The 13,341-nt window shown below is 42.8% G+C and overlaps 1 protein-coding gene across 6 annotated transcripts in view; it reads left to right on the forward strand.

Moving 5' to 3' along the window:
- Positions 1 to 8,796, forward strand: part of tafa1b (TAFA chemokine like family member 1b) — a 109,430-nt gene extending 100,634 nt beyond the window's left edge. Inside the window, exons 4-6 of one of the 6 annotated variants that reach the window (XR_013078264.1) lie at positions 597 to 721; positions 2,087 to 2,178; positions 7,165 to 8,780. Coding sequence is in view for 1 of the 6 variants with exons in the window: in XM_076751392.1 (XP_076607507.1) it covers positions 597 to 721; positions 7,165 to 7,182 (143 nt within the window). In the remaining 5 variants the exon portion in view is untranslated. Of the gene's footprint in view, positions 1 to 596; positions 2,179 to 3,375; positions 4,376 to 7,164 lie in introns of those variants that run through there. The other 5 variants (XR_013078265.1, XR_013078266.1, XR_013078262.1 and 2 more) reach the window with 5 other exon arrangements.
- Positions 8,797 to 13,341: the final 4,545 nt, after the last annotated feature.

Consider the following 13,341-nt stretch of genomic DNA (forward strand, 5'->3'; position numbering starts at 1 on the left):
AAGAATTCAGTCGATGTTAATGAGAGGCAATTAGTTTTGATTAAAAATGAGATTGCTCCCCTACATGCAATGTAGCTATATCAAAACAAAATAATGATTAATTTCTGTTGGTATAAGACATTATTGTCAACAGCGAAAGTACCCAAGCAGCAACGATACAATTTCTCTGAGGCCGCAGAGGAGGAAATACGTTCACTTAGGGAGTGGGCTGGATGTTCCTCTGGAGTTGCTCATAATAAAGTGTGTGGGTGCTTTTGTGTATGTGCACATGTACAAGTGCGCCTGTGTAGAACATGTGCACAAAATGTGTTTGCGTGGGAGGTTTCTGAATATGTTCCACTTTTTGTGAGGGCACTGCCTACATTTGAGTTTTTGGCTATTAGTTGTATGTTATTATCTATTTACTTTACTAATGCTCATTTAAGGTTAATTTTTAATGATGTCCTTTTATGTATTTTTATCTGCTGAATTTTTTGTCAGTATTTTTAGCATTGGCATCTGTTTCGGGTGCATACGTATGTAAATGTGTGTGTACACGTGTGCCTGAGTGATAAACTTACCTGTTTTCGCTGTGTATCTGTGCTCACCTCCCGCAGCGTCTATTGTAATTGGGAAATGGTGGTGTGAGATGGAACCGTGTCTGGAGGGAGAAGAGTGTAAGACTCTGCCTGACAACTCTGGATGGATGTGCTCGTCTGGGAACAAAATCAAGACCACAAGAGTGAGACCTCACACACATTCACACACGCTTAAGCACAAATGCAATGCACCTGCATGCACAGACCCGCATTCGCAATGCACAGATGCACACGTACGAGTACAAGACATTAATATATCCTGTTCTGCATGTACTCTATATGCACCTTTAACCCAGGCACACACACGCTTGCACACATACATGCGTGCACACCACCATGCGCACACTCATTTTCAAACAGTGCCACCCAAATGCCAGCCAGACTTCATTTTACTATTCAACCTCTGCTGTTGGACTTGAAATGAGGAAATCACCAGAACTAACAAGAAGCTGCCTTTGAAAACTTTGATTAAATGCTTTAAGCATCTCTGCCAACTGCCTGCTTCATTTTTAATTAATCTGCTGTCATTCAACAATCAAACATGCACAGCGTCAAACCTGCAGGTAAAAAGGATGTGCGCAAATCACACTTTATTGAGAATACTCAGAAAGCACAGCACATCTATGCCTGCTGTATAACAAGGTGGATTCTGTTTGGTGTAAGCAAAATATCGAAGGGCCCGTAGTAGTAAAGAACACACATAAAGCAGGCAGTAAACAAACAGGTGAGCTCTGCCTCAGGCCACACTCCTCTCAGAGATAAAGTTAACGGCCACTCTGCTTTTCCACTGCCTTTCGGCTCTGTAAACCGACTCCGAATGCGCCATGCAAAAATAATGAAGGGAGTTAAGTCCTCGAAGCCAGCAGTCCGGCTCTGTGTGACAGGTTGATCACCCGATTTGTATTCATTTAATTGACTCGCCCCCCCACCTGCTCGCGATCAGCAAACCTTCGTCTCCTCGTAGTGCTTGGTGACAATGACTTTGAATAGAAGCAGAGACTAATGCGATGGTGGGGAATGAGGCAACAGCCAGTGAAGGTTAGACCACACGGGGCTTCCCAAGGTTGTTCTGCAGATTTATATGCCAGCAGATAGACATAAAGCTTTCACTGGGGCCCTTCACAGCCGCCACAGGCCCAAAATTTTCAGAAAGGAGCTGATGGAATGGGGTCTTGCCATCCTGTCAAGGTAAGGTGTAGTGCTTGGTTCACTCTAAAGAATGCATCTCTAATTCTCAATTCAGTCCTTTGCACAATTTGAAATAAGTACTTTAAATCATGATTGTCTTTATATAATTTGAGACAAATTATCCTCTTGAAATACATTAATCAAGATTGTACATTTCTGCACACAGATGGAGAATGACCAGTAATACGTATATCTAAGAGTAAAATGGCTTTGGTCTCATATTATCAAAACCTTAAGAGAAGAGGGCCGAAAGGTCAGGCCTGAAGCTGCTTTTCTACCCAATACACACGTGTCCTTTTTTCTTGACCCTCTCTTTGCAGAACACCCAGCCATACTCCCCTTTTTAGCTTCCGGAAGCAAAATGCAGAGGATGCGTCAACAGAAATTGAGCTGCATTCTTGCTTCTGTAAAGGTTAGTCTTTTTCTCAAGCTGTTGTTTGTTTTTGTTTTCCCGTCTCTCTCACATCACTGTAATGCACTTGAGTGTCGGGCGGTAGGAGTGGGACCAACTCATGTTCGATGACTTCTCATTAACCCAAATATTCAGTGCGAAATAATCAAGTGTGTGTTTACATGCTGTGCATGATTAGGCAGGCGTGACACAAATACTGAACGCACCGCCACCCACTGTAAATATTTATCACCCAGCACAGCCAGTGCACGGTCAAATAAAATGTAAGTAGCTGCATTTTCATTTAAACGGCGGCACGTGTATCTCTGTTGGTCTGTGCATAGATGGGTAAAAATGCTAAAATACTGCAGCCGCGCAATCATGGAGTACTGTAGAAACACACATACGTGCACATACACAGAACCAGGTCCACCCCACAGCAGGGCCCTGCTGTCTGTGAACAGTGTGTAATGGCAGGATCAGTCCCTCTTCCTTTCATTGCCTCCTTTGTTCCATGTCCTGTTTTTGCTATCAGCCACTGTGTGGGTTTGATTACAGTGCCTTACACTGGTCTGCCAATCCCATTAGTCACTAATCTGTGACGTGCCACTTGCTCCTCTCTGTGTGTGCTCCTAGTTGTGTGTGAACGCACATGTTTGATGTGTTTGATATGTCTGTGTTTGTGTGTGTACACTCACATGTGTGCACGAGACCCCGGGCAAAGCCTCTTCCCCTTTTTGTTGTGTGGCTTCTTATCAGAGGCCACTTGATACCCTGATCCACCTCTGAGGGTCTTGTTGAAGCAGCTATCAGCACACAGCATAGCCCATAGGCTACATGAAAGGCCTTTTATCCTGCACTCTGCTCTCTTTTTTAATCAACATTCCTCATTCACCTGCCTCTCAGGCCAAATTGCCTCATTTGTATTTGGGCTGTAACAAGCCAGCAAGCCCCACAACACGGCATTGTTTTTGTGTTTAGTTTTTTGCTTCTTTTTGAATTCTCAGCCATTTTATTTCACCTGCAGGTTTTCATTTTGCTCTGAAAAGTGCTAGCGAGACACGACGAGGCCGACACACACACACACTCACACGCATCGTTCACCCGCACACAGACTTCATCACCATCTTTCATAAAAATTGGCATGAAAAGTAAGAAGCCAAGCAACGCCACTGCCTGACATCCGTGTTTCTTCTTTTCTTTCTTTATGTCTTTCAGAGAGGGAGCCCTTCATTGCCTGTTCTGTAGCAGCAGACAAGGCAGGCCCTTTTGTTTGTGGAAGTCACAGTGAGAGCGAGGCTGGGGAGCACCTTCCAAAACACTCGCCCACCATAGATCTGCATTACCCGCTCCACTCGCTAAACAGATTAATCCATTTCTGCTCCCTCCAAACAATTATACACCTTAAGAGAGACAGGCAGAATGAGAGGGGCTGTAATGAAAACATCTTTGCTCCCACTCGTTCTTCTCTCCTGCTTTTGATGATAGTGAAAAGACTTCATTCAGCGTCGTTCATTTGATAACCTCACTGTTATTTTGCTAGACTGAATATGAATTTGTCATCAGAATCAAGGCAGTGTCATACATACGCAATGCAACCCTCAGCGGACATTCAGTTAATTTTAATGACTTTTTTTAGTCCTTTCATACGACAACATATCCACTCGTGTACAGACTTTGCTTTAACTGTGTAAGGCCTCAGTATTTCCTCTATGGACTATGTAATTGTTCAGGTTAGTGAGTGCTAAGCATTGAAATCGAGTGGCTACACCACCGTCTTTCACACTCTACAGCGTGTGTCCCCTCCAACTAGTCCAACATGATTTACGTGCTGTTCAGAGGCTCACATGTCTCTTATTAAAAGGAGCGGCGGGCACTTTTTCAAGCAAAATAACACACTGTGACAGGATGTAGCCCATCTGTGAGACAGTTTCAGAGCAAAAGTGACCTGCCAGCAGATGCATCACCATCTAATTTGTCAAATCGGGAGACTGCGCTCTGCAGTCGATCAAAATGAACTCCAAGCAGCCACGCCACATCCAGTTCAACTTCACAGAGAAATCATCTGTTCCACCTCTGTGCTTGACATCACTTCTCCTCCTCCTTCAGTCCTGTATAATGTCATCATGAAGACAAACATACAGCCATACACAAATGATAAACAGTGTATCATTTGTGATCAATGATGAAATACTTGTAGAAGTATGAGGTTATGAGCGGACAGGTGCAGTCCAAGCTGCCAAGAATGGCCAGATTGTCGTCCTTGTGACATTTTGATGCAGGTTTCAGGTGGAGGAGTTCATTCCGAGTGCTACTGATTAATTTATAGCAGATTTCTTTGCTTTTTCCATTGTCAATGTCACATTAAATGGATCTTGATGTATTTTGTTGTCTGGAGTCTTCTGTTTTTAGAGGGTGCTCTTTAGTGCTGTTTGAAGAGGTTTCTCAGCTGGCATGATTGATTTGTTCTGCACTAAACGAGAAAGGGGGGAAAGGGTAGGCTGTGTTTGCACTAAATTCTTTTGCTAAGGCAATTGTCCTTGGCTCCTTTTACTAACTGAAGTCTGAGTAAATTGCAATTTAATGTGGCCAGCAAATTAGAATGCAGATGGCTTAGTTGCCAGCAAAGATGGGATAGGCAGGAAATCCTTGAGCAATCCGCTGCTACCTGCTGCACTGTTCATTTGAAGAGACAGAGGACAAAAAAAGAACAGAGGACACTTTTAGTCACACACACACACACACACACACACACACATACACACACACACGTATGCATGTGGGTTGAAATGACAGCATTTGCATACAACCCCTGTTCTCCCGCTAACAAACCTCTGGTGGATTGTGTCTGAGATGGAGAGTGAGCCGTAATGTGTAACCTGTTACTGCTCTTGTTCTGCCAGAGGTCAGACTCTGCTCCAACATTTCTGATATGCCATCGCACAGGAGATGATACGGATGCAAATGTTGGACAGATGAGCCCAGAGCATTGCTCTGTTTAAGGATCATGGGGGAAAAGGGCCAAAGCTGTACAGAGAGAGACACTGTGACAACACCTGGAGCAGAAATCAACATGTTCAATCTGAGACTTTAAAGCTATTTAGAGGGACAGCTGCGGCGCAATGCCTAAACAGATGAGATGTAGTCAGCAAGGGAGAATGCGTTAGTACTGCCAAGTGTTTCTTTAGCATGAGCTTAGTTGATATCTATCTTAACCAGTAATTTGGTGTTAAAAATAATTAAAAAAATAAATAGAAATCTGTCAGTGGGGTTCCACTTGTTTCCACTGAGGTGTTCCTTGTTTCAAGGACTTTCTAGCACCAGTATCCTCAGACAGGATACACTGTAGATGTACAATAGGAAGCACTCAGGATACTTCACTGTGAAAAGGCTGTGCAATCCTGAAAATCTGTTACCTTAGTGACTGGGTGTGCATCAAAAATAGAAACATTATTGGACAATTAGAGGACGCATGTGTAAGATTTTTAAATTCAAATTCAAGTGCACATGGACTTGGATCTGCACCAAAATATAGTACTGTTCCTTGACACATGACCTAACGTTACCCCTCCTCTTTGAAATCTTACACCAGGTTTTTAGGTACTAACTCAGGGTCTTTCTGACGATACCCACTTTGATGAAGAAGAAAAGGCAGAGCTGCAAATGACAATTGATTCTAGAAAATTCTTTAAGGAAGTCAATTTTCATTACAAAGTGGTGAAACAGTTTCACCCCATTGCCAGAGTTTTGCAGAGAAATGGGTTTTGACCCAAATGCCTTGCTAAGATTAAGACATTTGGCAGTATGTCAAATTATTCTGTCACATCGAACAAACTTACATTGTCTACCAACTGCTGATGCTAAATTAGACCAAACTTATAATGCCTGAGAGTCTCCTCTTCCGATTATCTCACAATAATGCACATTACGGTAGGTGAGTACAGGTGCACACAATTCTCCCCTCAGAAAATGCTGAATGAAATCATTTGGCGAGCGTGTCGGACACACTGGAGCTCTGAGACTCTCAAAGTGCTCCAGCTCACAGTCCCAAGCAGCTCCTTCCACAATCAAGTCCACACACCTGGCTACCACCTGCCAAGCCTGCTGGAAATGTCATGGCTGTATTTCTTAGTTGAACAGGATTATGGGGTTTCTAATTGGCCCCACAGCGCGTGGGGGACTTCTGATTTCTTCGCCATACAATCTTGAAGCAATAAAGTAACTGGGAAATGTGTCGAAAGTGAGGTAAAGAAATGTTCTGGAAAACATGCTTTTGTTGTGCAGACAGTCATAAGAGGGCAAGGAAGGCTTTAGACGTGGTGCACACAGTTTTTATTGAGCTTCAGGTTGAGCAGGATGCTGAAAGGCAGGACATTCAATAGCAGTCTCAAGGTTGCACAATGTACCATTGAAATGTGTACAGGTCTGCAACTGAGGCTGAATAAAAGTCCCTGAACCAGAGTCACGGAGAGGCAGCTCTGACTCCACAGCAGGTGCCCTGATCCCATTTACCAATGCCAAAGTCGTTTTCTTGGGTGGGAGGAAAATACTCAGCTGTGATTGGCTGGCTTGGTGTGAAGGTGCAAAGCTAGGGGTGTGGGGGATGTGGCTAAAATGGTCTGAGGTAAAGTAAAAAAAATATGCCAGAGAGTCAATTTGTGAAGCAGACATACACAGCATGGAAACACACCAGGGTTGGTTTTTTTTTTTTTTTTTTTTTTGTGTAAAGAGCTTTCCTGATATATCCAGGTATGCCTATAAATGCCAAACACACCTCCATTTCCAGCACTGTTCCCACTCATAAGCTGTCTGTTTTTAGTAGCAGCGGGAACCACGAGGTGAGACGGGGCTGTACAAAGCCTCCACAGTTCAAAAGACTCTCCTTGTTTTTGAAACACGCGAACGGAGCAATTCCTCTGGGTCTAATCCTCGCACACTTGTATGCCTTTGTTCTATCTAAGTGTATGTGTGTTTTCTCTCCTCTCCTCTTCCTCCTCTGTGTTGCAGATTCATCCCAGGACCTAACAGAGAGCTCCCATTGCAGGGCTGCGTGCCAGGCTCTTCCCCCCATCTCCCCTCTCTCTTCCCACCGAACGGACTAAAACTATTACATCCACGGCTACTGACTGGATTACCTGGGACCACAGAAAGGATATCCACCCAGATAAAACAGCTTTGCTCGTGTGGTGCCAAGGATTTGAAACCAGACTAATCCCCTGTTTGATCAATGAGCGCCATGTTGGTGACTCTCCTCTTTCACACAGCTGCGGTCAGTTTCCGACCTACTCGCTCTCTGTTTTCCTCACTCTGTATACCCCCTCAAAAACTGAAACAGCTTAGTAGGGGTAATTTAGAGGTTGTTAAAACATTATTTGATAGACATTCGCCCCGCCTGAAGGTAAACCGGATGAGGAGCTTACATGAAACTGAACATAAACATGTAACTGGGGACACGAGAGGGGAAATGATCTTGATATCCTTTTATTTTTGTGTGGAAGGCATTTGTATTTGACTCGCCGCCCCAGCGGGACAGCCCCGCTGTGACTACACGGGGGAGATTTTGGTTGACAAACATTGGATCTTCAACGGACCCGGCTAGCAGCCTTTAATGAGTTAGTGAAGAGTCTTTGACAGGCTTTAGAGTCTGTCATCATGGCCTCACCTTCATCCTTCATGGTGGACATTTTGACTTTTATTGGAGGGCATGCCCAATGTAAATTCATGAGCACTTCTATTCTTTGTATGTAAGATATTTTGTGTATATAGATACATAACATGTAAGATGACAGATCCAAGAAGCTGAATAACACAGTATATTTAAGACTCTATTAGCCACCTGGTGGAATATTGATGAGCCACTGAAAATAATGCTTATCCAGAGGCTGTTGTCCCAACAGGCTGTTGTGTGTATAGGACTGCTTTGCAGTACATGCTTGCATTGGGAAAAACCACGACAGAATCATAAAAATAAGTATTGGTCACTTGTGTCATTCAGCAATGTTCTTGGTTAAGGCAGAAAATGCTTGTAGTTTCTGTAAAGATGAGGAAAACACTGTATAGAACTGCCTCACAAAAGAAAGCAGCACTAACAACGACCCCTGAGCTTTCCACTCTGATTCAGCAGGGACACGGAGCAGCGGCAGGAAGACTCGGACCATAATCGACAGTTAGTCATGGTTGACTGTGTTTCTCGTGTAGATCTCCCTCTCACACACACCAGAGAGAGATGATTTATTCAAAATGACAGTGAGAAAGTATTAGTCACAATGGAGAAACATACAGTTATCCCCCAGTAGATAAAAGTACATTACAGGACAGCCTTATGAGAAATAAAAATGGTTTTCTATACTGATATGCTGTTTCTCGTTCCTTGGCATTGCAACTGATACCTTGAAAAATGTTGCTCTGGTGACAATTTGATATGTTGTAATATGTGGGTGCAAGATCTTGTCAGAGTTTCATTTATATGATATGTTAACATGGTGAAGTTTTTGCTTGACTAAACAAGCAATCAACAACAACACAAGGCAATGTGAAAATGACTTACGGGCAGAGAAACACACACACACGCAGCGAACACACAAACGAATCTGTGATGCTTCATTTGTACAATTCCCTCGGTGGCAGAGAGGATTCATCAGAACAGCGCATTCAATTCATTCATGCAATTAGAATAAAGATTTCCAATATCATGCCAGGCAAAATTCCAGATGATTTTCAATATCAACCTCTTCTCTTGGCTGATATGAGATTCGTTTCTTCTCCCAGTGGACGCACTAGTGTACATTCATCATTTAGGAATTTGGCTAGTTTCATGAAGCCCGGCGCCTCGCTGAGCAGTCACAGAAGGTATGAAAAAGACAGACACATCAATCTCCCACTGGTCTTGCCAGAATCATGAAGGAATATGCAAAGGGAGAGAGAGCAAGAGTGTGTTTTTTCCCCTTCAATGAGCCGTTCCCTTCTTTGTTTTCTCATATCTAATAGGATTCGCTGTCCTGCAGTCGTATTGAGCTTATGCAAAAGGAAATGAGTCAGGGAAAGAGTTTGTGTACGAAAAGTGTCTCTGGGTGCTTTTCTGCTGCTGTAAATGAATACATCTGAGTGTATGTCTGCATTTGTCTGCTTTGCCATGCTTCTGTGTGTATTTTTAGAGGGGGTACCAAGAGTCTGTGAGACAGACATCCCGCAACGGCACACAGTGAAGATTATCCTCAAATTCAGTGCTTGTGTTGAAAATCAAGGGATTTCTCCCTCCCTACTTATGCAAGTTCTAAGTGGATTTTTGCTTAAAAGGTGCTTGGGGATCAGAAACGGAAGAAGTGCTTCTTCTTATTCTCTTTTATGCACTCCTTAGCTCCATCCAGAAATGATGGAGTCGTGCTGTGGAGGGAGGTCCTGCTCCATTTTAGGCAGAGTAGAAAGGAACACAGCATGAATAGATAACAGGGGCAGGGTCCTCCTCCCTCTCCGCGGTGCTGTGCAATCTCAGAAGAGAGACATCCATCAAGTCCTGCCGACCTCCCACAGAGACACAGAGACAGCCATGTCCACATCACGCTAGACGGCTAATCAACGCCTGACAGCAAGGACAACCTTTTTCATACAGCCAAGATATGCGCAGAAGATGCCGGACAGTGTTGTTTAGAAAACTTTCAGTTGTAACTTCCAAGGGTATCTCAAGTGAGACACAAACTTTTGCCCTGCTGGAAGTTAAATGCTCGGCTGCTTTCAGGAGTTTTTAGTAGGAGCCTCCACTCCTCTTTGACACCACTTCCTGCCTGTGCACTTTATCACGTTCATATTCTTTAATAATGTGGCATAGCAACCTATAATTTGTGGAAATGGCACACTCTTTACCTGTGGGGGCTTTGCGGCCTATAATTATAGTTATTATGGGCATGAGTCACTGTGAGTGTCGCCTTTACAATGAACATCCACTCCAGCTGGACAACTAAGAGCATAAAATCATTAATGGCACTAAAACTTAAAGTCTCAATGCTAGCTGTTCAGCGACTTCAGGCATTATTACCCGAGGCCCATTTTGCCATGAAAAGTAATCGCATCAGACGGTCAATTGTTGAGTAAACATTTTCATCCACGGACATAAGAAACTGGAAAATGATATGTCATTATAGACAGTCAGTGATGAAGAGGGTGTGATCCTTTTCAAGACTGCATCATCATAAAGATCAAAACATTTATACAAAACAACCACACTTACTACCACATTACTGTATAGCCTGTAAAACCAAACATATAGTGAAGCACACCAGCACCCTGCTGCAACGGCTTTGTTTATAACAAATGAACACACACTCTGATGGGTACACAATACATCACTGTCATAGTCCCATGACACTGCACCATGCCCGCCAACCACCAATACACTTGTCAGCGAAATGACTTGCCAGTTTATGATTGTCAGCAGCTGCCATAATGGCAATTTATTTATCTGCTGCTTTGCCGTTTTCCTCACCTTTTTCCGCCTCATGTTTCAACCCAAAGTGTAGCAACTTGGCCTCACCAGCGGCACCGACGTCATCGCAGACCAGCCTCCCTGGGAGATTTCAAACGTCACACTTGCCCACTAAACAGAGAACATTTTTAATAGCAGTGTCTCCACACAGCTGGACAGACATCAACACACAGGCGCTCAATTGTTTGCCACTTGAGACGGAATGACCGAGAGCTGGATTTGGAAAGGAGAGGGTTCAGGTCGAGAAAGGAACTGATACACTGTTCGGAGCCTGAGGGCAGTATACCAGCATGTATATTTCTACAAGTCACATAGATTTTGTACTTTTCCATCCTCGTACTACACATCTCACACATTACAGAAATACAGAAATGTACAGGAACACACGCTCAGTCATCCATTTTCATGACCTTTTCATGGTGGAACACGGGGGGGGGGGGGGGCTCTGTCACCACAGACAGTGTAAACAGTCTGCTGCTGAATGAGGACACACAGGACGCCTTAGAGGCTTAAAAGGCACTTACATATGAGATTTTCAATTTCATATTTGAAATACTGGCTGACCAGTATATGTATAAAATAAAACCCCAGTCCAATGCCATCCAATGTAATAAAAAACACTTTGAGTGTAACATTGCATTGCATCATCAAGTGTTTTTACTTTTCTGGTCACTGTATCTATCTATCTATCTGTTAGATATTGTTATCACCTTCCTGCATTAGAACTGGAAAAAAACATTTTCTCCCATGTTTTCAATAACCAATAACAATTTTTTTTTTTTTTTTTTTTGGTGGAGGTCAGATGAAATTTTATGTTGTCTATCTGAGTTTGTATGGAGAGTTCACAACAGCAGCTTGGCCTGCCTGCCAGAGACAAAGCACCTTGCAGTCAGTCCAAACCTGCCCACACACACACAGTATGTTGCTGTGAACTTAAAGTTTGGACGATGGAAGGGAAAACTACAGCATTTGTCTTGCCCACACACTGAGTGAAAAGTTTTGCCATGTCACTGGGTTCATTCAACATCTCTCTTTTCCACACTGTGAAGTTACCTGCGCTTATTAATCGACAGAATTATTCTAAAATGTGAGTTTTTAACCAACAGTCCCATCTAATAAAACTTTCAATATAAATCTAAGTATAAATCTTTAGAACAGGTTTTACTGCTTTTCTACTTAAAAAGAAAAGGGGGAAAAATGTCCAAAGCACTATGGAGCTCATATAATTCTACAAAGGGAAAATTTTATGAATTTAAACTCTCACATTTTTCACTCAAAAACTGTTAAGCTGAGACATTCATCTTAAATGTATTTGCAGTCATTCATTACCTGGCTCTGTCTCATCTGCATTGCACCCCTCACTCCTCAAGGACTTCTCACCGAAAGTCTTTGCCATTCTGTTGCTTTTGAAACGGAATCACTGTCCTCTGTCATAAAAACGTGTCATACAACAGCAAGCATGAAACCATAACCACAGAAATTCGTGAAAAGGTTTCGTTTACATTTACACCATTAAAAACACTGCAATGCAACAGAAAAATATTAACTTTTATTACATTACAAAAATATAAAAAAGAAAAATGGAAAATGCTTCAAGATGATGCAGTTTTATATCAAAATAAAGTGAAATTTGGCAAAGGGATTTTAAAAAAAAAATATTATCTTCCATCTCATGTCAGACACCTCTTGAGAGGGTTCATACATCAACATCGATCATTTATAATGAGCAAATAATTAGCTGTTAAAACTGGTGTTGGAGCCCTCCTTTCATTTGCTTTGCAAAAGAAACTGGTTCCAGATACTAAAGGTCAACTGGTACATGGAATCTTTGGATTATGTGGGTTATGGCTGGGACAGGATCAGCAAAGAGAAAAAGAGAAGAACTCCAAAAAAAAGCTGAAAATGACAGTGACAGTCCTGATTGGTCCTTGAACAGATGGAGAGCACTGCAGGATCTGAATGGAGGCGAAACCGATCCTGAATTGGGCCTCTTGCTCTTAGACAGACACTTAGACTTAGAGAATGTTCATAACTCACAAGACATAAGAAAATTACCAAGGAACCGAATCTGTTAGTTGTAGGTGTATAAACAGTACTAAGACAAAGTTTACCTTGTTTCACCATTGTCATATTACAGTTATTTAAATAGCTACAAATAGATATGTTACCTCATTGCTATGCATCCTGCAAACTGCTGTGTTTAGAAACAAATAGTATAAAAACAAGCCAGATCAGGATTTGGTGGAATCACAACTGCGTTTGTCCACAGGGGCCGCCACAACCAGCACAAAATGGGATGTCCTTGAAGTCACTTTAAATTGTGGTGTTGCGTTGCACTACACTACTATGTATAAATTCATTACTGGCATATTAATTTCACTGATGCAGTAGAGTTAAAAAAGAGCTTTCTGCAGAGCCGTTTTTCTGGGTTAATGGTAAAGGTGATCGTCTAATGGGTGCAGGATGGAGCCACTTTTCCCAATTCCACCCTCAGCCAATGAGCTGCTCCGTTCTCTGCTATGCAAATGAGAAGCGCAAGGGCAGCAGGGATTGTGAAGGACACACTCTTTGGACCAGGAGGAGACAGAGCCACCCTGGAGGGCCAAGCATGCCTCATTTAGATTCAACACTATCATTTCACTTAGGCAGGTGAAATCTAAGTGCCATGCTTGCACTCTCTGCAGTGCCAAGAACACAAGCAAGCA

This window comes from Chaetodon auriga, chromosome 2 (genome assembly GCF_051107435.1).
Source record: "Chaetodon auriga isolate fChaAug3 chromosome 2, fChaAug3.hap1, whole genome shotgun sequence".
Lineage (NCBI taxonomy): Eukaryota > Metazoa > Chordata > Actinopteri > Chaetodontiformes > Chaetodontidae > Chaetodon > Chaetodon auriga.